We start from the raw sequence: 22,959 nt of genomic DNA, 5'->3' as shown, positions 1-22,959 counted from the left end.
GACATTTTTCAACATAAACTTTATGTATTATAATAATATACAATAAGTTGAATACCTGTGGCAGACTCTGTGCTCGGAAAAGCTTCATCTGAGGACACCACAGACACACTGTTGTCTGGTGTTCCACCTGATGATGCAGCAGAGGCTGATGGGACGGATGAAAGGGTGGAGACTGTGTTTGCATCTGGTGAGAGAGTCCTGCCCATTTTTTTGGGTGCCACCACAACACTCCTGCAGGAAAACAATGGTACATCATCATCATCATCATCATCATCATCATCATGGCTACAGTTGTCCAGAGCTGAAAATCTTATTTCATGGTTCTGAACATAAAGGAAATTTATGTTTTTATATAATGATCTTGTTTTTTAATAAAACAAATATATACTTGTTATTTTTAAACACTTGGTTTTTGCAAGTCCACCAACATATCAATTGCACATTATTTTACAGTCCTTTTCTACATGTACAGTACGTACTTAGAACTTACTTTGTTTAATTGGTGGGTTCTAAAACTTATCCATGTGAAGTACACAGGGCATAGAAAAATTGGAGGCGGACGCCTGTCAAAATTCGTGCCCCCAAAAGTCTCTCGCAAAAATGATGTCGGGTGTCTTAAAAAAAAACACTGTGTGTATTCTGTCAACAGACTGTCATTTGTAACTGCAGTTGTGGCTTGACGCCGCAAAGGAAACGCTGCAAGAGTTGCAGTACAACATCTAATAGGAGCTGTGTTAAGTGTTTTGCGGCTTTTCAGGAGAATATTGTTACTTTTGCGTGCAAGGAACGTACTTCATTGTATAATGTTTAAAGCTGTGCAGTTGGTTCGGTGAATCAGAGTTATACTGTACACAGCAAATATATTACTAGTGTATTGTACAGGATGGAAAACACAGAATCCAGAAAAATTTAAACAGAAAAAACACAATTTGGGAAAGAAATTTCTTATTGTTGTTGTGTCATCTCTCCTATTGCAAGCCATATCACTCTGGCCCCTCATTTGGGATGCTTTTCATGAACTGGCCCCCATGACAAACTTTGACTGATTTGTCGTTGTGTTTTCTGACTTGTTATTTTGTTTTCTAACGTGTAGTTGTGGTTTCTGACCTGTTGCTGTGGTTTCTGCCTTTTTATTTTGATTCCTGAATTGTTGTTGTGTTTAGATCTGATATTACATTTTAAGATTTGTAACTGTGATTTTTATTTTGCTTTTAGATTTGTTATTAGTTTTGCGATTTGTTGTTTTGTCTGTCACGTCACGGCCACCGTAAATTCGCCAGTATGAACACTCATTGCGATCTGTTTGGTTGAATAAAAGCAATGGTTTGATAAAAACTTGATAATTATCATTTTCATAACATTTTTATGTTTTAATATGTAGAGTGTTTGGTTAAGAAACTTAAAGGCACGGTAGGCCTACAAGATAAGATAGGGACGGTTACATGTACAAAATGTACAGTATTGTGTTGGTAAAGTACGTAGTAAGTGCACTGTAAGTGTAAATTAGAGATGCACAGAGACAAAATTTCTCCAACAACACCGATAGCCGATTATTCTGACGAATATCTGCTGATTTATGATGCTCTCAATGTTATAATATAATGACTATTAATATTGAGTCTAATGACACTAATTTTAGGACATTTGATGGCATTTGATGTCCAAATAAATGATTGACTTGTTTGATTAATTGACAGACGACTTCGCAAGATGTAAACACTAGAGCAGAAGCATGCCTGGTTTAATATTTGTACTTTTTTTACATAGAATATGTAATAACATTTTAAGGATGTTTGTTAACATTTTGATTTGTTTGAAAAAAATTTTGGCTGTATTCTGTTCAAATGTGAAAGAGGAAGTTCATCTGGACCAGCATTGTTAACGTCTTCCGAAGTGGGATGTATATATATACTTCATATGCTTCAAATGAGGCCAGAGGAACAATATTACAATAGTATTATTACAATTTGATTCTAGTTCACTTTGAGCTGTAATTAACTTGTTTTCTAACATGTCTAAAGCCATGCACTCTCTCTCTCAACCTAATGCACAGAGCTCCAGAATCAAGCACTCCGTCAAAAAACCATTAGCTCTTATTTCATCTTCGGCCCGTAACGATCAGACTGATGATGTTGGCTAAATATGCTCCGCATAATGTGATTTAACATAAAAAGTGCTCGGCTCACGCAACACAAGAAACCCATTTAGCGTGTTAGTGTAATTAGAGCCCGGTTTCCCTGACAGAGAATATTCCATAATGGTAGCATCTATCTTCCCACCAATCAATGGCCTCCCAGCTCCTGCCACTCACAGCTCCAAACTTTGTGATTGATTGAAGTTGGCGGTGTGTTGTGCTCCAAACTCACAAGAAGCTACTGTGTGTCACTGTATAATGTCACGTCTCAAGATCATGTGATAAAATAGCTGTTTTGTGGTTAGGTGAACACTGAAAGGCTATATGCGCAGTACACGTCAAAACAGATGAATGAAAATGTGTCTTACATACAGTATCTTAAAAATCTGAAATGTTTGAAATTTGTTTTGTTGATAATTATAATTGAGGTCTTTATAAGAGTTTATTTACAGGAGTACAATTTAAAACCTATAAGCTGATTTTTATTTCTAAATCACTGTACAGCTCTTTTACGTACAAGGACGTTGAATCATGAAGCTACAAGCAAAATAAACGCCAAAAAACCTCCACGTAACGTGTGTGCTTTGTCACAATTTTTTTTACAAGTATGCTATAATATCCTTTATCCCTCTCTGCAACAGCACTGCAGCTTCATCAGTTTCACAGTTCCTGTAGCAGAACAGAGCGGCCCAGTTTTAAAAGTAGAACAGACCACATATAACACAGCTGTATAGTTATATCTTTATTTCTCTGAAAAAAAAGCATACCAACGTGGAAGAGCATGAGATGTATTAATAATTAGGAAATATTTACTTAATAAATATTATTTTTCTAATAATAATATACATTTGAATGTTTTGTATTGTATTGCTTTATCTTGTAGTGCTTTGTCTTTCTTTGTATTGTTTTTTGTTTTCTTTTCTTTCTTTCTTTGTGTTTGTTTTGTTAATAAATGACCAGAGTGAAGCAAATGCAGCCGAAAATAATCATATATGGAAAGTTCTTTAATACTGTTAGAAATGGATGCCAGGTGGCTACTTCATGAAACTGGTTAAACAAAAAAACTAAATTGAAAATACATTTCTTTCATCCATTTGCACTGTATTGTTTTAGTGACTACTATTGTTCTAAAAAGCGCAAAAATACTATGAACTACTCTGTTATCACGCTTGGGGTTAAATGTGTAAAATATAATATGAAGTGCTGAGTTTGATACACCGAAACGATTTTGTACCATTTTGTTTCTTTGTACCAAATCTGTGTATCATCAACTGTGTATGTATCACCAAAGGAAGGAGCACATGAAATAGACTGATGTAAACCAGAAAAGAAACATTAAAAAGTCATTGTAAGTAACCACGGCAACACATCCCTAATTCTGCCGGTCACATTAGACTTTTCAATCCATTTACTTCTTTAGTTTATACGCATGTAATAGCAGAAGACTGGAAATGCAAGCTCGTGAAAAAAGTTATACATTTTGGCGTGTTCCAAAGTTTGAGTTAGGTGAACTATAAGTTTATCAAATTGTGTTCTATTGAAGATCAATTCATCATATTGTGAGTTTTCAGGTGGACGAAACACTGTCTTCAATCCTGTTTTATACAGTACAGCTTTAAAATCACTAAACAGTGCATGCACAGCAAAATCCATCATTCGTGAAAACAAAAAACCCAATGCTTTGGCACGTGATATCCAATCCAGTTGTTGCCCATATGTGCATGGGTCTCTTCATAGACATACGTTGGTTTGAAATCTACACAACATGATGTCATTTCAGAGGTTGCATCATGCCATCACTGAAGTAAAAAAGGAAACAGTTGATATCAACTTAGAGCCGTGACAGAGTTCTGGTCTTTCACAGTGGCCAGTGTTGAGTTTATCAGTGTTGACAGAGGGGGTAATGCTACACAATCACCAGCTCCTCTCCCAAACACATCCATAGAGAGATGCTCCAGACATACAGAGTCACGCTAATATCAGATAAGAGCGGTCTGAGACGGTTTCAAGCGTTGCAGGAGGTTCTCATGCCAGTAAATCAAGACTCCCCATAATAACACACAGCAATACTGCCGTTACAGTAACATTTTAAGCTATCATCCAAAAGGGATTTCCACCAAATTCTAAAGCAGTAAAAAAGTAAAAAGCCTCAAAACAGCTGATCGATGTCTCCCTAGTTTCAAACAGCCATAGGCAACTGCTCGGATGCTTTTTACAGCTTTTTACGAAAACAAACTGCACAGTAGGATGGGAAAAGCAGTGGGACTGACATGTAAAACTAGAAACTAGACCAACGGTGCATTCCACGTAGCTTTTGTGCTATTCTACGCCTTCTTTGTATAAATAAATTCATACACTAGATGGTAGAGTACTCCACTAAGGACACAACAAATTTTTCTGTTTTTTAACTATATGGGTATTTTTGTGCTAACAGAGAATATTAAGAAAAATTAATATTCTGTCATCATTTACTCACCCTTAGATTGTTCCAAACCTGTATAAATGTCTTTTTTAAACAAAAAGGAAGATATTTGGAAGAATGTCAGTAACCAAACAGATCTCATCCCCCATTGACTCCCATGTATTTTCCCTACTACAACAGTTAATGGGGGGCTTCTGACATTCTTCCAAATATCTTCCTTTGTGTTTGGCAGAACAAAGAATTGTATACAGGTTCGGAAACAATTGAGGGTAAATGATGACAGAATTTTCATTTTGGGATGAACTATCTCTGTAATCAGATTGCGGAACACTCTTTAAACTTCAGACTAAAAGCATCTCTCACGAAGCAGCAGTATTTACTGCACCACTTCTTTTCTCCAACATCTCTATTAAAATCTTCTGCCTCTCAAGTGCATGTTTAGAACTGACCGGTTGCGAAGGGTGGAGTGGACAGCTGCTGAAGGAGGTGGGGGTGAACATCCATCTGCTCAAAGGTGCAGGATTTAAATTATTCAGTACACCATTAGGCACACTTAGCCCCGGCTCACTACCGCTGTCAATTAATCAGAGCTGCCAGGTGTAGAGCGGCCGAGCGGAGGCCAGTGCCCACCAGCCTCCGTCCAGCTTGAATTCCACACCCTGAATTATTTAGCAGTTTTAACCAACACTCCCGGAGACGACATTTAAACATCATGTTTCCCGTAATCTGCTCGGATTCGAGGTCATGTGCAAGGAAATGTGTGTGAGAAATGGAACTCAGGAGATGGATGCATGTCTACTGTAAAGTCTGACCAAAAAAACAACCTCTTCTGTTTGCACCCCTATCAAAATATATTAAAACAATCTTTTTTTTTTTTAAATTGTTCAACTGTAACATGACATTTTCAGGGTTGAATTATTTTTTAACGACAGTTTTAATATAGGAGCTTTATTTATTCTTGTGATACACAGATACAGAGGGGAAAAAAAGTATTTAGTCAGCCACCAATTGTGCAAGTTCTCCCACTTAAAATGATGAGATCTCAACCCCATAGAAAATCTTTGGAGGGAGTTGAAAATCCGTGTTGTCCAGCGACAGCCCAAAAACATCACTGCTCTAGAGGAAATCTGCATGGAGGAATGAGCCAAACTACCAGCAACAGTGTGTAAAAACCTTGTGGAGACTTACAGAAAACGTTTGACCTCTGTCATTGCCAACAAAGGGTATAAAACAAAGTATTGAGATTAACTTTTGTTATTGACCAAATACTTATTTTCCACCATAATTTGCAAATAAATAAATTACAAATCAGACAATGTGATTCTCATTCTTTCTCTCATAGTTGAAGTGTACCTATGATGGAAATTACAGGCCTCTCTCATCTTTTTAAGTGGGAGAACTTGCACAATTGGTGGCTGACTAAATACTTTTTGCCCCACTGTATTACTGTATAATAATATTACTGCATTAAAAAGGTTAGTACACCCAAAAAATGACAATCTCGCTCTGTTGTTACTTATTGCAACATCTAAACCTACAACTTGCTTATTAGACCCCATACCAACTAAACCCGTTGCAATTGAGCCCATTTATAACATTACCAACTCGTCAATTAATCTAGGCTATGTCCCAGGACTCTTTAAGATGGCCGTCATTAAGCCTCTAAACAAGAAACCAAATTAAGATCCAAATGAACTAGGAAACTATAGACTGACTTCAAATCTCCCATACCTTGGGAGTTGTGCTCTTTCTTACAAAACAATGACATACACGAGTCAGGCTTTATACAGCGTCATAGCACTGAAACTGCGCTCGTTAAAATTACAAACGACCTGCTTATAGCATCAGATAAAGGTAACATCTCACTCCTGGTCCTACTTGACCTTAGTGCTGTGTTTGATACCGTAGACCATAACATACTTCTAGATCGCTTACACAATTATACCTGTATTGAGGGACAGGCACTACAATGGTTCAGATCTTACTTATCAGACAGACATCAATTTGTCCATTTAAATGGTGAATCATCAAATCTAACGCAGCTAATTTATGGATTACCTCAGGGATCGGTTCTAGGACCCTTGCTATTCTCCATATACATGCTGCCTCTTGGAAACATTACTAGCAAACAGAGAAGCTTATTCATGCATTTGTTACGTCAAGACATCTCTAAACTGTTTTGATAACACCTATAATAACTAAATCCACCAAGAGGGGGGGGAGTCGAGCTTTCTCATACGTAGCACATTAACTCTAGAATGGCCTTCGCGATGCTATTCGAGGGTCAGACACACTCTGCCAATTTAAATCTAGATTTAAGACACATATTTTAAGCCAAGCATTCACTTCATGCTAAATATACCACCGGGAGAATAATCTTGCTTGTTCGATAAACTGTGTTTTTCAGTTTTTCTTATTTTCCCTGTCAAGTTGCTTTGGAACAATGCTCATTGTGAAAAGCGCTATATAAATAAAATAGAATAGAAGAATTTAATTGTTGTCATTTCATAACTGTATGACTTTCTTTTTTCTGCAGTACAAAAAAAGATGGTAACAGAATACCGCAGGCACCCATTCACAACTACTGTATAGACACAAAACCAATGCAAGTGCCTGTTACCAACATTCTTCAAAATATCTTATTTTGTGTTCTGCAGAAGAAAGAAAGTCATACAGGTTTTTGATATGACAATAGGATCAGTAATTCATGACAGAATTCCTTTTTGGGTGAACTGTCCCTTTAAAGAACAACAACATTCTTAATACACATTTCCTTATCTCTGGGCATCACTGTACTATTTGAAAAATCCCAAATGCCTCTCCAGCCGTATTTATTTGTGCGAGTATAAATCTAATTTCGTCTAACACATCACACTATCCACCGGTCTCTGCATCCTATCAGCAAATATTTGCAGACTTTATGTCAAAACGAGCGGCGCAAGAAAGACATATGGCGAAATCAGGATGTTGTTGATAGTAAATAAATGTAACGTCTGTTTTCCCCTTGACCCCAGGTCTGTTTTATCTGGGACACCCAGTTATTTTTTCCATATATAACGCTCATAAATCTTCTGGGATTCAATCATACCAGCCCATGTGCTCGGACACACTGCTAAGTGATTGTGCACAAATGCATGCTGGTACAATCTTTAGAAAGTGATGTGTGAATGGTTAAACGCAGCAAGACTGATCAACACGTCTCCATTCCCTTGCCATTTAAGATGAAGTAACGTCTTCAGCCAGATCACAATCTGTTGCTCACTTGTTTAACTTTCATCTGCACGGAAGAACACATGAACCTTGTGTCACAGAAAAAGGCTGTTGAAGAGATCTCAGACTGACTAAAGTCCTCAGCTTTCAAAGTCCAGCGCTCAAAGCGTTCTGGTAATGTTTCCGTAGAGGAAAACAGCGGTGTTAAACCGCTGAGCTCATCTTCTGCAGGAGCCAGTGTAATCCCCGCTCTGATACCAGGAGCAGCGTGATACCTGATGGAGCATTCCTCAGATAAAACAGCAGACCAGATCAGAGGGATGTCTCGCAGATGCCCGGAGGGGTGAGGAAGGAGAAGAGATGTCAGGAGCAGAAGGTAAACATAGAGATGGAAAGACGTACTGCTTTCAATTTCCAACACAAAATGCTCTCCTCTTTTTTATTTCTCTCTCATTCTCCTTTTCTTTTGTTATAATCCCTCTCTGGTAATGCCAAACTGATGCACGAACAATGCAGAAAATAAAAACCAGACACTGCAGACGTCTGCCAACACATAGGTATGGATCTTGTTTCCCAAAGCACCCCACAGTCCCTATAGAGCAGCAGTAATGCTACAGGTCATTTAAAAAACGGACGTGTACAAAAATCATTACAAAACATACAGAAGTAACCCATTAAATCTTTCATCCTCTTCATGTGCAGACACCCTAGGGTTGCGTCAGGATGGTTGACCGGTCGTTCTTTTTCTTTCTTTCTTTTTAAGGTCAACTAGTTAACTTTTTATTAGGTTATTGATTTCACTTTATTGAGGACGCTTATGCAAGGCAGTAGCATAATTTAAAGTGAATATGACACAAACATTGGGGCGGTGTGTGTGTGTGTGTTAGTAACACAAACGCTGGGGCAAATACAGGGCTCCAGACTGGTCAAGTGGATGTGCTTGTGTGCACACATGTCTCCTGAGGCTTGTTTTGATGGGCTTTGTAAGGTTGTTTGTGTACGGCACACTTCCCACAGCAGCAGACAGGCACTCTGCGGGAAGCCCGTCATAAAATGACATCACAGACTCCTGACATAGCACACTCTTATAGAAACCATCGAGACAACTACAGCCGTAAACAGTAAGCTCTAGACAAGTGTATGTTAACGCTTGCCACTCACCTGTCGAAAGAGTGGAACTGGACGGACTGATCACGGGTGACGTCACCCAGAGCACCCAAAAATGTTGGTGGTAAGAGGCTGGGATCCACCACGATGTCATCAGACGGCGCACTGACGAGGCTTCTCAAAATATCCTTGACGTTCACGTTCTTCCCTTTGCTGTCTTTTTCTGCGACCTCTTGACCCTTTCTGACCTCGGAGGAGATGGTGGACAGGGCCTCGGAAACAGCGTCCGGCCCAGCCTGTGTCTCACCATCACTAGGAGTCTTGTCTTTCTTGAAGCTAGAATCTTGTCGGCAGGGAGATAGACCGTTCTCGAAATCAGACTGAACACTTTCTGCAAAACACACAAACATGAACAGAGGAGTAAATATATGTGCTATATGCTACATGCTAATCTTAGAACAGTGATGTGAGTGGGTTTAGAATGTTACCTGTACTTCTGTTAGAGTGTGTTCGTTCGACATGTTTCTTGTCATTGTGCGGCTCCAAGATGTCACGATATTTGGACACCATGAGCACAGAGATGAAGTAGACCACAGCCAGTGCCAGGAACTGAGCTTGTTTACTGTCCTCCTACAAAACAACACAAGCTCAACTCACAAATGCTGCTCATAAGCTCTTTACACTGTAAATAAACTGATATATCGTCGCTGTCCTTCCGATGTCCAAATTGGCTGTTTTTCATGAAATTGAAAAAAGTTGTATATCTTAATAGATTAAAGGGAAAGTTCACAAAAAATTTGCCCGTATGACTTTCTTCCACAGAACACAAGAGTAGATCTTTCAAATAATGATGGTGTCCGAACAACAGTGGTACCCATTCACTTCTATTGTATGGACACAAACTCAAAGCAAATGAATGTGTATCGCTGTGTACAGTATGTGACAATAAAAGTATATGAATGTTTCTTCAAGATACTTTATTGTCAACAAAAAAAAGGAACAAAACATATTCTTCTGGCTATATGAAAGACACATTTCCATTTCATTACTTAATTTTGCTTACGTAAAATGCTTAGAAATGCTATGAATTTGGCCTAAGCGAGACAATTTAAAAAAAATATATATCTTTTTTTTTTAAATATCACTTCACCCATCACATTTCCATCAAAATATAAGATAAAAAGCCGATAACCGATATATTGGCCGATATACAGTATCTAAGTATGAATATAAAATTCCCTAAGACTGAAACAATAGGCAAAAAGTGGACAACTGCTTTTATTTGAAAACATTCACTGCAAAAAACAAGGTAACCGTAAGTTATTATTTATTTCCCTGAAAATCATGCACCAAGCCTACTTTATACTAGTTAGCGATTCATAAACCTTCAAACTTTTCTGGTATATTTTTTATTCAATAAACAAATTATAGATGTTCTTCCAGAGTAACTCATTAAAGTGTTCTTAATAGCCTGTCTAACAAGACAGAAAGCAGTCAAACAATATGCTTTTGTTCCTATAATAAGAGTAAGTGAATGATCATGACAGAAAGTCAGTACTGTACAGTATTTTAACCGTGAGCAGCGCCCAGCTTAAGTTCAACCAGAGGAAATTATTTATGGTTTATCGGCTACAATATATCGGCTATTATAATTAAAAATGACCGTTTATCGTCCGATACCGATATGGCCGATAATTTATTGTGCATACCTAGAAAATAGTTGTTTTTTAGATGTAATCATAATGTATGTTTATAGTGTGCCACAGATTTGTATTTGGCCATATCACACACATTATAGCAAAAAAAAATTTTTCAAATGAATTTCAGTTTTGAGCAATGAGAGCTGCATACTGAGTTAAGAGACTCACTATGTCTCTGAACACAACAGCACGGAGACGATTGATGTCCATGTCCTGCAGGAGCCGGTCTAAATCTCTGACAGGAGACATCCCTCCTGTGACGATGTCCACAGGACTCTGTAAAACACGCACACAGACAAAATCTCATTCAGTCAGATTTGTAGAGAAATATACAGGAATGTTCCTGTCAATGCAGCAGTCCATACAGGTCAATGTTTTCTTTGAATCGCTGTTGCATGTTTAAAAGTCTTGAAGCGCGGAGACATTAATGCAACAGTTTGGCAAAAAGTCTAAATAATAAATGAGCTGTGAGTGTGGGTAACACAACACGATCAGCAACACAAAGTGTTTTTACTGGAATTGCGAGAATCAAACCTAAGGCCACAGACCAAAAGTCCCATTAAAAATGACTGAAATAAAAGCTGAATAGGACAGAGAGGGAGTGAGAGAGTAAGAGAGACACAGGTAACCTTGGCAGAATGTTGAACTTGCCTGTGCTGGTATAGACTTGGCGGCTCCCAGAAGGCTTTGCTGTCCACGGCTGCTCTCTGCACCAGACATACCCAGAGTGTGCTGCTGACATTCCAGACAGTTTCTCACAGCCATCGAGCACACTGAGGGGGAGAGAGAGAGAGGTGGATATGATGGGTAACCTGAAGGAAAAGCTACACAGACTGAAAGAAACATGATGTGAGAGGAACAGATGAAAAGGCCATAATATAGCATCGAAAAAAGACATGCCAACCTAACCTAAAGACAGTCGAAACAACTACAGGCATAAGCAGATGATACAGCCAACTTCACAATTTTAAGGTCCAGTGTGTAATGTTTTGGAGGATCTATTGACAGAAATGCACTTAATTATACATAACTTGTCTTAAGAGGTGTAAAAAGACCTAACATAATGAAGCGTTATGTTTATTACCTTAGAATGAGCTATTTTTATCCCCTTACATAGAATTCATCATGTTGTTTCTACAGTAGCCTTAAACGCACATACTGATATACAGAACAGCGTTTCATAAATTTGTTATTTCCTTTGGCAAGGAAGCGAAAACGTGACATCTTAGTCCTGTGTCAGCCACCGTAGCGCTTCGAAAGGGAGGGGGTGAGCAGTAGAGTGCCCCATTGGTTGCATTTCGCTACATCACCAGTAGATGCCACTTAATTTCATACACTGAACCTTTAAGGTATCATCATATAGGAAATACTATATAAATAGTGACACCATGTGTATTTTAATTCTCAAAAACACAAGAGCAATGGTAATAACACAAATTTGGCTTCAAGATATCTATACCCCCCAAATCCCAACTAGGTACCTAACTTGGCATGAATAATTCAGAATATTTTTGGGGGTGTTTCCACCACGGCACATAAAACATGCAATTATTTTCGATGTATTGCACGCCTCATGTAAGAGTAGAATGAAGCGTGTGTGTAAGAAAAAAACCCCACTAGAGTACATTCTCCAGCGTTTTTAATCGAATCAACTGCACATGATTTCAGCGCAGCAGCGTGTGTGTTTGACTGCGTGCGTTTTGTGTGTACGACTGCGTGCGTTTTGTGTGTCCGTGTGTCACTATTCAACCCTCTATCCTCTCAAAACCTTGACAAGTGACAAATGTAAACTCTGAAACGCTAAGATTATACTGTAGGTATTATTCCAGCAACCAGCTTTTTCCATTAGATCGCTCTAGTCGTTTAAGAGCGAGTGAGAGAGTGAATTGGAGCGAGAGAGAGAGTGGCGAGCGAGCGAAGTAGAGATGTGAGCGAAACCTTGTTACAGATCCCAAATCAGATTACATGCTGGCAGACCTCATCAAATATTAATTTTATACTTTCATCCCTCCTAAAAACAGGCTTCGGGTTATGTCTCACTAAACCAATCAGGAAGCTCCGGCATACCCTTGCTGCACAATGTCGAGTCGATTTAACAAGTCGGCCATTTTGTTCCGAGGCTCTGAGCGGTGGAAAAGTCGATGTGGTGTAGAGGAAGGGGAGCGGTGCGTAAAACTGATACTTAGAGGAGAGGGAGTTTGATGGTGTCTACATAGCTTCAGGGAGGGTCATGTGGAGTGTGTGTGTGTGTGTTTGTGTGTAGAGAGAGAGAGAAATGAATAATGCAACCAATCTGAATGTCTGGATTTCAGTTATGTGGGCTATAACACTGAAGTAGCATTTGTGATACATAGACACATAAAAGAGGAGGTGCCTCAGGCTACAAAACAACCATTATAGTCAATGGGCTGATGATGTTCGTCATTTTAGAGCACTGCAGTATAGAGGGCTTATAATAACACTATCAAAGAACTCATATGAGAGAGAGAGAGAGAGAGAGAGAGAGAGAGAGAGAGAGAGAGAGAGAGAAGGAAGGAAGGAAGGGCAGTTATTACCTCAACCAAATGAGCCAACAGAGAGAAATCAAAGAATAAAAAAAAGTGAAGATGAAAGTATGGAATACAATAGATATTGTACGATACAATAGAACATTTGAAAGACAGAACTAAAACATGAAAAGGGGATGAAAAATAAGGAGCAAACTGAAATAAACACTGATACATCCAGATAATAGAAAAACTAATAAAGATATACCCAAGCGTAGACATTGTCTTAAGATGCCTCCAGAGGACATGTTCTTCTCCGCCTCGATCTCAGTGAAGTTGAGCGAGCTGGTAAAGATCAGTACGTCCACGAGATTGATCAACCTCTGCATAAACATCAGTGAGGCCTCCACAGCCAAACCCTGAGACGGCTCAATGTTCTCCAGCTCATGCTGAAAGACAATATCACCATCATCATTATTACCTTTATCATCATACTGCAAAAGCAAAGCAGTTATTAAAAACTGCATTAGCTAAATTAATAATGAACTGCTGTGGAAAGAATGATGCGTTCATGAGCAGACATTACAGCAGGTCAGCACACAGGTTGGGTGTCTAAGGAGATCTCATCATCTAATATGTACACTGTGTCAGACCATGTAAGGGTTGTCCTCCATGTTAAAATGAAAAGCTGTCATCAACAATTCACAACTCTGTTTGACATTCTTGCTTCTGAACCACCTCAACTATTTGTTTCTGAAATCTCAGAGAAATGGCATCTGGGCAATTCCGTGAATAAAGAAAAAAAGTTTTTACCAAAGGCTTTTACTACTAACAGCACAGATCTTGACATTTGAGGGTTTCTAAAGCATTTGTTTTATTTTATGAGCATGATTGATTTTACTTAGTCAGGTAAGTGCCATTTTCATGTAGACTTGCACGTAGATTGATGTTTTTCTGATGTCACATCCATAACGCTGGAATTGCCCATCTGTAGATTTTCATTAATGAATCACTATATTTTTAACATTCTAATGAAATAACAATGTCATCTACATATAAGATGACCTGAATGTGAATAAATCAACAAAATAATTTTCACTTTAGGTATTTAGAGACAGACACATGCACACACACTGACCGTAGAGGAAGTGGCTGCAGATAGTAGGGGAAGGATTCCTCCACAGGCCATGATCAGATTATCCACCACTTGAGAGACCAGATGAACGGTGTTGTGTACGAACACCACATTCTCACTGCTGTTCACGAAATCCATTACCGTCTTAGTGGAATGACTGTGGGGAGATGTCAGGTAATATTATAATATTATGATACAAATTTTAGAAAGGAAATAACTAACAGTGCTAGAACTTCACGCACAGCTATCGATAGGCTAGCAGAGGGTTATGTTAGGATTTATATATTTAAGAAAAGTACAAATTAAAGACTCATTCCTATATACAGTCACAATACTGGATTAACCAAAGTGTTTGAGACAGAACTGTCAACTCATCTAATCCACAGCAGACAAGGGGAATGTCTGATTGTTCTCTTATTTTTTCTCAGTTTTATTCTCTCAAGTAAAGCTGTGTAGACACACCAACTCTATAGCTACTATAGTCAATGTCAACTCAGGAGTAATTTTGTATGTGATTTTGACCTTCGGCTCTTAGCATTCTCTCACCTTCTCCACATCTGTACATCTGTCTCGATGGAGAAAAGGAGGTCGGTCAGAAGACGCTGGTGCATGTGTGACCACTTAAACTCTGGGATACGGAACATGGTGGAGCGTCCTGAAGACGAGCCCTCATTATCCTGGCCTGATGCACCTGGGACAGGCGCCTGATTTTGGCTCACGTTCTACATAGACAATAATAGACGTTCAGTATTCTAACATGAAATATGCATGTGAGTGAAGTTGAAGGTAAAATTTAAAACAAGCATACAGTCGTGGAGGTCTGCTTCAGCTCTAGTCTCTCCGTGTCGGAGGCCACACTTGACACATCCAGTCTAGCAATTTTAATCTCTTTGGTTTTAGTTGCAGAGCTCTCAGTCACCGCTGCTGTGGAAGGGTCTTGGTTACTTCCTGCATCCTGCGAGATGCTCGCAACAGGTTTAACCTCCGTCGTAGAAGCCTCTACAGGAGACACTTCTGTTGTTTGCTCTGACTGGCTCGCTGTGGCTTGTAATTCTGCATTTTTACCCTCTATGGACTCCTTTGTGGAGGTGCTTTGGTTTAAATCTACCTCTACCATGAGTGCTGGAGCATTCTTGGTTTCCTCTTCCTTAGATGGGTCAGTCTCTATTATGTCTTTTTTCGATGACTTCTCTTCTTGTTTGGTTTCCATCTTTTCATCTTGCTGTTCAGCATCATCTTTATTCTTCTCAGTAGAAGCTTCCGTGGTTTCAACCACCACGGTCTCCTTTCCAGCTTCAGGAGAGCAATCTTCTGCCTGTGCACTGACTTCATTCGTTTTGCCATCATCTTCATCTGACATCTTCGCAGCTTCGGTTTCTACGTTCTCCTTCTTCTCCATTGCAGTCTGTTGATCATCTTTCTCGTCAACACGTCCTATGTCCTTTCCATTATCCTCTTCAGTCATCATGTCATTCTCAACACTTTCTGTTTCCACATGCTCCCCATCCAATTTAGCCTCGGGTTCGAGATTGTCTTCTTTATGTCTCAGTTCATCCTCTCCTGCTTCTTTCGCAGCATTCTGTTCTTCCACTTCCTGTGTCTCTGGTGTGTTTGCAGGTGTATCCGCCCCTATATCGCCCTCCTCTCGGGCCATAATGTTGGACACAGGGACGCTAACCTGGTTGTGTCTCTCCTCGCTGTCTGTAGGTGGATCGGCCACCTGCTCCTCTACACGTAGCTCAATAACAGTAGATGGAGCTGTCTCTTCTGCATGCAGCTCACCATTGGCCGAGACATGGACCTCAGAATCATGGCTGACCCCAGAGATCGTTCTTATTCTGGTCTCAGATCCTTCAGAACCCATTCTCTGGTACTCTTGGAACATAAGGGCCAGATTATCTTTGTGTTGCTCAAAAGTGACCTAAAGAGGTAGAGAGAGAGGTTAAGAGGAATATTAACACACAACTTAACCAAGCTAATTTATAAATCAGGAAAAACACAGAATGATAAAAAGAGAGATGTTAAAGGGACAGAAATTCTGAAATCATTTACTCCCCCTCTTATCATTTCAAACTTGTATGACTTTCTTTATTTCAAAGAATACATAAGAAGGTATTTCGAATATACTTGGTAACCATAGGTAACAATTCACATCTATTGTATGGACACAAAACCAACAGTCGCTGTTCAGTTAACAACATTCTTAAAAAAAGAATTTTATTTTGTGTTCTGCAGAAGAAAGTCATCAGGTTCGGAATAACAAAAGGCTGGGTAATCGATAATACATCTTATTACACGGCTCATTTGAATGCTTGATTCTGATTGGCCAGTCGCAACAACCCAAGGGTTGTTATTTTCAAATAAAAAACAACCGGTCATAACTAATACAACCCTGTAACCCAGATGCCTCAAATTATTTCGAGAGGGCCAGTTTGATATTACACAAAAATGCAATCCTCACGGAAGGGCTGCATTTAGTAAAAATACGTTAATAAAAAAAAATTTCATCACATTTTATGTCCATAATCAACTATTTTGGTTACTGACATTCTTTCGAATATCTTCCTTGTTTAGTAGAACAAAGAAATGTATAAAGGTTTGGAATAATCTGAGGGTGAATAAATGATATTTTTGGGTGAACAATCCCCTTTAACAAGTGAGATGTGAAAAGCCCATTCATGTGTTCACGTCTGCAATTAGCAGCAGACAAACCACAGCATCGTAAAATACAGCCAACTCAGAACACAGCAAAACACACCTCGATTTATCACCGCAACACAACCGACAGAAAGTCAAACACACCGCTGGGGGGAATAACAACAACTTTAAATGCAATGCCGACGTTTGCATTTGGGCAAGAAAGCCTTATTATAAGTAATAAATTAGGCCTTATTGTTGTAAATGAGCCTGTTACAAGCACGACCATTAATCTTCCCAACAGCCTGATGGGTAATCCATGACTAAACCAACAGGTCTGAAATGCACTATTGGCTCTCTCTCGTCCTCTTATTAAAATGGCCTTTAGTTTGTGCACATCTTAAAGATTGGGCATCATGCTATGTCATGCATTCTGATATTTTGATACTCTTAAACGTGCCGGCTTCTCATGGTTAACATGGTCAACTTGTTAAAAAACGAGTACGTATGACTTTAATATTTCTTTACGTGATACACTCCCCCAGCACTCCAACTTGTTTCGGACAGTTTTTTTATAATTCTGGAAACCTGTGTCGTCACAGGGATCCTATTCCTTTTATTGGCCATTCTCCCGGAAAGAGGCCGCCTAAAAGGCAACCAACTTGCGAGACCCGCTTATGATCAAGATTATCTGCGCTGTAGCTAATTACTCTTGCAATAGAGAAGTTTAGGTGTGTCTGTTTTTTTTACGGCATTTCAGTGATGGATGTTTTATAAACAGTGGATATAACGCTTGGTCTGGAGATCGTTTGAAACTGATAGATGGAACTGTCCCAGTGCTAAAAGATGCCAGACCTGAACTACACGCGGTACGTCAAACTAAGTCATATGTCTGCGTCTTGTTGGCAATCGGTGAGTATGTGCATTAGGTTCAAAAGACGGAAGGTATTATGCTAATTGCCTAATCCAATTGGATTAATGTGATGATGTGTTGCTTGCTCGTGCTGTAGTTCCATCTCCCCACTAGTCCCACCTCTAGCAGCTCATGTTTTTCCAGTAATAATCGTCCAGCTGTATCTCTCTTTTATAAATTCAATCTAACAAAATTTTCTTTGGAAATACCACGTATACAATACTACTGTATAGGCACTCAAGATTAATATGAGATTGGCTGAAACTGCCTGAGATAAGCGATCTTTAACTTTAGCTATTAAAACAACACTTATATATTTAGAAAAACACCTTGAATATTTCTGAGAATGTGCCAGATGTGCCAAAGATGAATGTGCCATGGGTAAAAAAATGTGAATAAAGACTATTTAACTGTTACAGTTTGTTATTTGCATTAAAAAGACAATAACATTTGTTTTAGTTCTTGACAGATTCCTAAATTATTCATATGTTGTCTTTATTATGACAGGCAGTCTAATAAATGTGTCATTTATAAAAAGCCCCAGTCACATTGTTTTTATATTCTGTCAATTCCTTCAATCACATAAAACTGACCAATTAGGTAACATCCTTATGCCCTTAAATTACGCATTAAAGTGCCATTGTGGACGCTAAGCAAACCAGGACTAAAATGAAACATTCTCTTTTTTGGTCTACACTAAAAGAACTGAACTGTAAAGTGTAAACTAGGGTTGTCACGGTACCATAAACATCGTACGAAACTGAAACGGCCAATAGGTGAATCATTCAATCAGTTCGTTCAGACCGACAGATTTTTTCAAGAACATAGGCCGTTTTTCAATTCCAAGAATGCAAAGAACAGACTTGTGTTCTCGCGGAGACCGGTTTTGCGTGGCAGCCTCGGAAGAACGAACACATATGGACACGCTGTAATGACTTATGAGACTTCAAGCAGGTATGGAACGTGCAAGTCTGCTTTCAATGCATCCTTGATATCAAGAACACATCCATGTACTTTCATGCGTTCTCTGTTCTTGTGTATTGGAACCGGACTTTGAAGGTTTTTTATGACGTAGAGCGAGAACACGAGGCCACAAGACCATTGAAGAACACAAATTGAGAACGACTCGCTGAATCATTATTTCATCAGAGTCGTTCAAAACGTGGATTCATTTAGGATAGCAACACAGCAAAATGGCAGATGTAAGTATTCAAATTAAAATGAATGCGCATATGCAACATTACTTACAGTACCCCGATACTACCATTGAGAAAATAGAGAAGCATCGTGGGTATTTTGAACTTTAGCATCTTAATGCTACGGTAGCACCGGTCATGCAACCCTACAGAAAACAAACCCTAAATAATGATAAGCTGGAAACTACTTAAAAAATCTGCAACCTAACTGTGCATTCACACCACCAGCGACACCTAGCGAGGAAGCAACTTGATGTCATCCATTTCAATGGAGGGCCGGCGAAACGAGAGACAGTGACCGTTGGCGATAGGAAGTGGGCGTGTCTAGCGACGCGACAAAGTTGAGAGTTGATCTACTTTATGCAAATGATGAGCGACTTTCGGGAGCAACTACCAATAGGAGAAAAGCAGCGGAGCTCACATCATCTTACAGAAGGGTTTGTTTATAACTGTTACTACAGCAACCAAATCTAGGAACGCCTTCTAATGACCTCGTAGCAAAAGACTAGCGATGGAGTGTGTACGCAGCACAGCATGTTTCCTGACACTATGAAAAAATGTTCAGTCATAGCTGCAAGGCCCATGAGGCATTTGAGGATTTGTGAAAAATGAAGGAAAGCACTCTTGTAAACCGCTAAGAGTTAAAAGAGGTACACATGAGGCCGCATACTGTATTATCCTGTCAGGTATTATCTTCATGAATCACTAAGTACATCATATAAAAAGAAAGCCTTCATGTACACTAAAAGCACCTCATTGTCTAGAAGCTTGCTACCAATAAAATAATACGTCATGTGAAAAGCAGTAGTTACGTTACTAAAACAGGCATGTGGTACACGTGAGGTCTAGTGTTGTGAAGATAAAGTTACTCTGGGATAAAGGGGGTCACTGTAGAAATGCGATTTTTAAATGTAGCCTGTATACCAGCGGGTGGGCTAGACATCAGTTTCAATCTGATCTAATTGAATTGCGCGTTCTAAATATGAGGTAAGGAAAAACGTACAATTCACGGAAAGACCACAGTAAAGGATTCATAATGTGACAGCCATCATTGTAATAACAGGTTGCAAACATTACGCAAATCGACTATTGAAACTATTCATAATGCATCAGGAAACTCATTTCAAAAGTATCGCTGTATAATAAAAACAACACCTCGCCTTTGAAAAATTCTAGTGTATAGTGCCAGACTGATGATCCAGCATCACTTGCTGCAATCAGACTGCAAGCTCAGCAGCAGAACGAAACAGGCTTAAATTACTGATCTTAGATCAGCAGGCAGCGGTCGGCCACAGACTCTCACAGTAGGACCAGTGGGGAGTCCCATTTAGATCAATAGATAGCGCGTAACCGCAAAACAAAGGGAAAATAGGAACCCTGAGAATGCTCTAATTGGATTAGCTAAATGCAATTTCATTCCCCTAAAAATCAATGCGGTCAGCAGACCGATTCCCTTCTCCTCTGTCCAAAAGAAACAGTTTTTTCTTACGGTACTCCCTCAGGCGTCTGGATGAGTGTGGAATAAAGGTAAACATATGAGAAAGACGATCAGAACACACAGCTCGGTGAACGTGTAGTGGGTTCTGAAACAGCTTCCATTACGACCGCAACCATGCAAAACAAACACTGAGCTAGAACGCTGTACGGCATTTGCTAGTCACTTGGTTTCAACTCAATTATATATTAAGTAGCTTGTAAAGTATTTCACAACGCTAGGTAAGACCAAACATAACCAAACAATAACAAAACAGCATATCCAGAAATTAGCTGAGGTCCATACTTGGCCAAGTGAATGGTTTGTCAATGTCTTAAAACAGTCAATGACATCCATGTTCGAGATCCCATTTGAGCACCCGTCTATAAGTTTACTCAATACTGACTGCTGGCAGATGTATCTTTATCTTTACAAGCCATGTTCCAATACTGGATCCCATTGTCTTCTAAATCCATAGTATTGCTGTTGTCAAGCACAATAGCAGATTCACAAACCCACACAATTGGCTTGACTTGCTCGAGGGACAGGTTGTTCTTTTTTGGCATCTCCATTAGGCCCGAATCTAACAATGGACGGCTTCCGTTTTCAAACAGGTTTCTTATTGGTTAATGCAAAAATGTTTACACTACAGAAAACTAAAATTAGATATTTACTTATAAAATCCAATCTAAATTTCTCCAATATTCAGAGTGAAATCTGCCGATACCGATAGTTTGGTGGTTATATAACAGGGGTACTTCAGCCAAAAATTCAAGTTGTTCTAAATCTGCATTAATTTATTTGTTCTGATAACCACAGAGAAAGATATTTGGAAGAATGCTTATAACACAACAGTACTTGGACTCAATAATTTGAATCCCTTACTCATTTTAAAAGCACGGTAGTTTGCTGGTATAAAACATATTGCTTTATTACTCTACAAATGTAACATATTTTATAAACAAGTGCTAAAGGTACTGAAATCATGCCCCAGGATCAAAGACCTCTCCACATAGGGTTCAACAATAATACCAAAGGACCCAGAAGAACAGTTCCTTTCTCTTCATATATTAGATACTACGTTTGTATTACTCGTTGAGAAGCACCAGCAGAGGAGAGTGCTGACTAGAAAAAGCATGAAGGGCAGCAAGTCTTTGAGACGGTGATCACCTCCAGCATAAAGGAGCTGTGTGGAGCTGTGTCTCATTTATGTGCAGGGCTGGGACAGGGGCACCTTGGCTAAGCTGTGGTGTCAGCAGGCCCATCTGCAGAAACATCTGTCTGCCTACACTCAACTAGATCATCTCCTTCCTACCAAAATACACACATCCCCGAGTATTACGCACACAATCGAGAAAGTCGAAATAAAAAATGAGATCCAGTCATCGATAAAACTGTATTTATTTTACGTAGATCAATCCCACACTATCGAAATCACATAAATGTGAAACGTAAATGAGATAGTTCACCCAAAACTACAAAAGTATCATAATATCCTCAACCTCTTGTCATTTCAAACCTCTGTGACTTTCTTTCTTCCGCAGAACACAAAAGAAGATATCGAAGAACGTTGTGAACTGGCCCCCATCCACTTGCATTGGTTTTGTGTCCGTACAATAGAAGTGAATGGGGGGCCAGTGCTGTTCGGTTACCAACTTTCTTCAAAATATCTTCTTTAGTGTTCTGCCTAAGAAAGAGAGGGTGTCTATAAACGATGACCGAATTTTCATTTCATTCATAACTATTACTTTAAGAAAATATCGAAAATTTACTTTCTGTATATATTGTGGTGTATTCAACAACAAAGTATATGAGTAAAAATACCTAGCACGTACACAAAATGAACACTAGCGATATGTCCCAAAGGTCTTCCAGAAAATAAAATTTTTATATTCAGATTTTTACTTTTTATTTTAAAGTGGTACATTATTTGCCTCTACAGTACTATACATTGAGACAGATTTTTTTAGTTCTAGAGGCACATGTTTAGCATTAAGCAAAATAGTTTTTGTCTGAAAATGCATCTGATCATGTGATCTCACAGATGTTGTTCTATATACTGAGCTTAAAAACAACTCCATAGAGCAGCAAAGACAGCCAATGCATACGATATTTCAACATATACGTGCCTAAATGTACTACAGCACGAGCACATGCATTTATTTCCCCGTATTTCCCAAAAGACTGCTTGAATTTATAAGGGCTTGTTCTTATGATTGCCAAGGCCATTTGAGATGCATATTAAATGTACTCAAACTCAAAGAATAAGAGGAGACCTTGCATACTACAACCCAAAAACACACACATCTCCAGGCACATGCACGCTTTCTGTTTCACACACACACACACACACACACACACACAGCCCTTGCAGCTGAAAGGGAGAGCTACAGTGACAAACAGCTTTCCTACTCCAGAGTTGGCAGGAAATCTATCACGCTGGACAATAAAATTGCAATTGAGTTTCTTTAGCTTTTTTCCCCTCAGCAGATGCATGTATCTCTCTGGCTCGGCGCTGCTGCACCTTTCCACTTCACACGCGCAC

General features: G+C 39.1%; 1 protein-coding gene across 1 annotated transcript in view; it reads right to left on the bottom strand.

The window, feature by feature from the left end:
- The window catches only part of lrba (LPS-responsive vesicle trafficking, beach and anchor containing), a 193,011-nt gene that overhangs the window by 124,265 nt on the left and 45,787 nt on the right, over positions 1–22,959 (bottom strand). Inside the window, exons 22-30 of the mRNA XM_079462381.1 lie at positions 15,003–16,115; positions 14,741–14,916; positions 14,198–14,351; positions 13,328–13,508; positions 11,225–11,346; positions 10,742–10,849; positions 9,362–9,503; positions 8,928–9,264; positions 56–231 (exon numbers count right to left, since the gene is read on the bottom strand). Coding sequence (XP_079318507.1) covers positions 56–231; positions 8,928–9,264; positions 9,362–9,503; positions 10,742–10,849; positions 11,225–11,346; positions 13,328–13,508; positions 14,198–14,351; positions 14,741–14,916; positions 15,003–16,115 — 2,509 coding nt within the window. The remainder of the gene's footprint in view (positions 1–55; positions 232–8,927; positions 9,265–9,361; positions 9,504–10,741; positions 10,850–11,224; positions 11,347–13,327; positions 13,509–14,197; positions 14,352–14,740; positions 14,917–15,002; positions 16,116–22,959) is intronic.

The sequence above is a fragment of the Barbatula barbatula genome (genome assembly GCF_947034865.1).
Source record: "Barbatula barbatula genome assembly, chromosome: 8".
In the NCBI taxonomy this organism is placed as follows: domain Eukaryota; kingdom Metazoa; phylum Chordata; class Actinopteri; order Cypriniformes; family Nemacheilidae; genus Barbatula; species Barbatula barbatula.
Note: the sequence above shows the minus strand (reverse complement) of the source record. Positions and strands in the feature narration are given on the sequence as shown.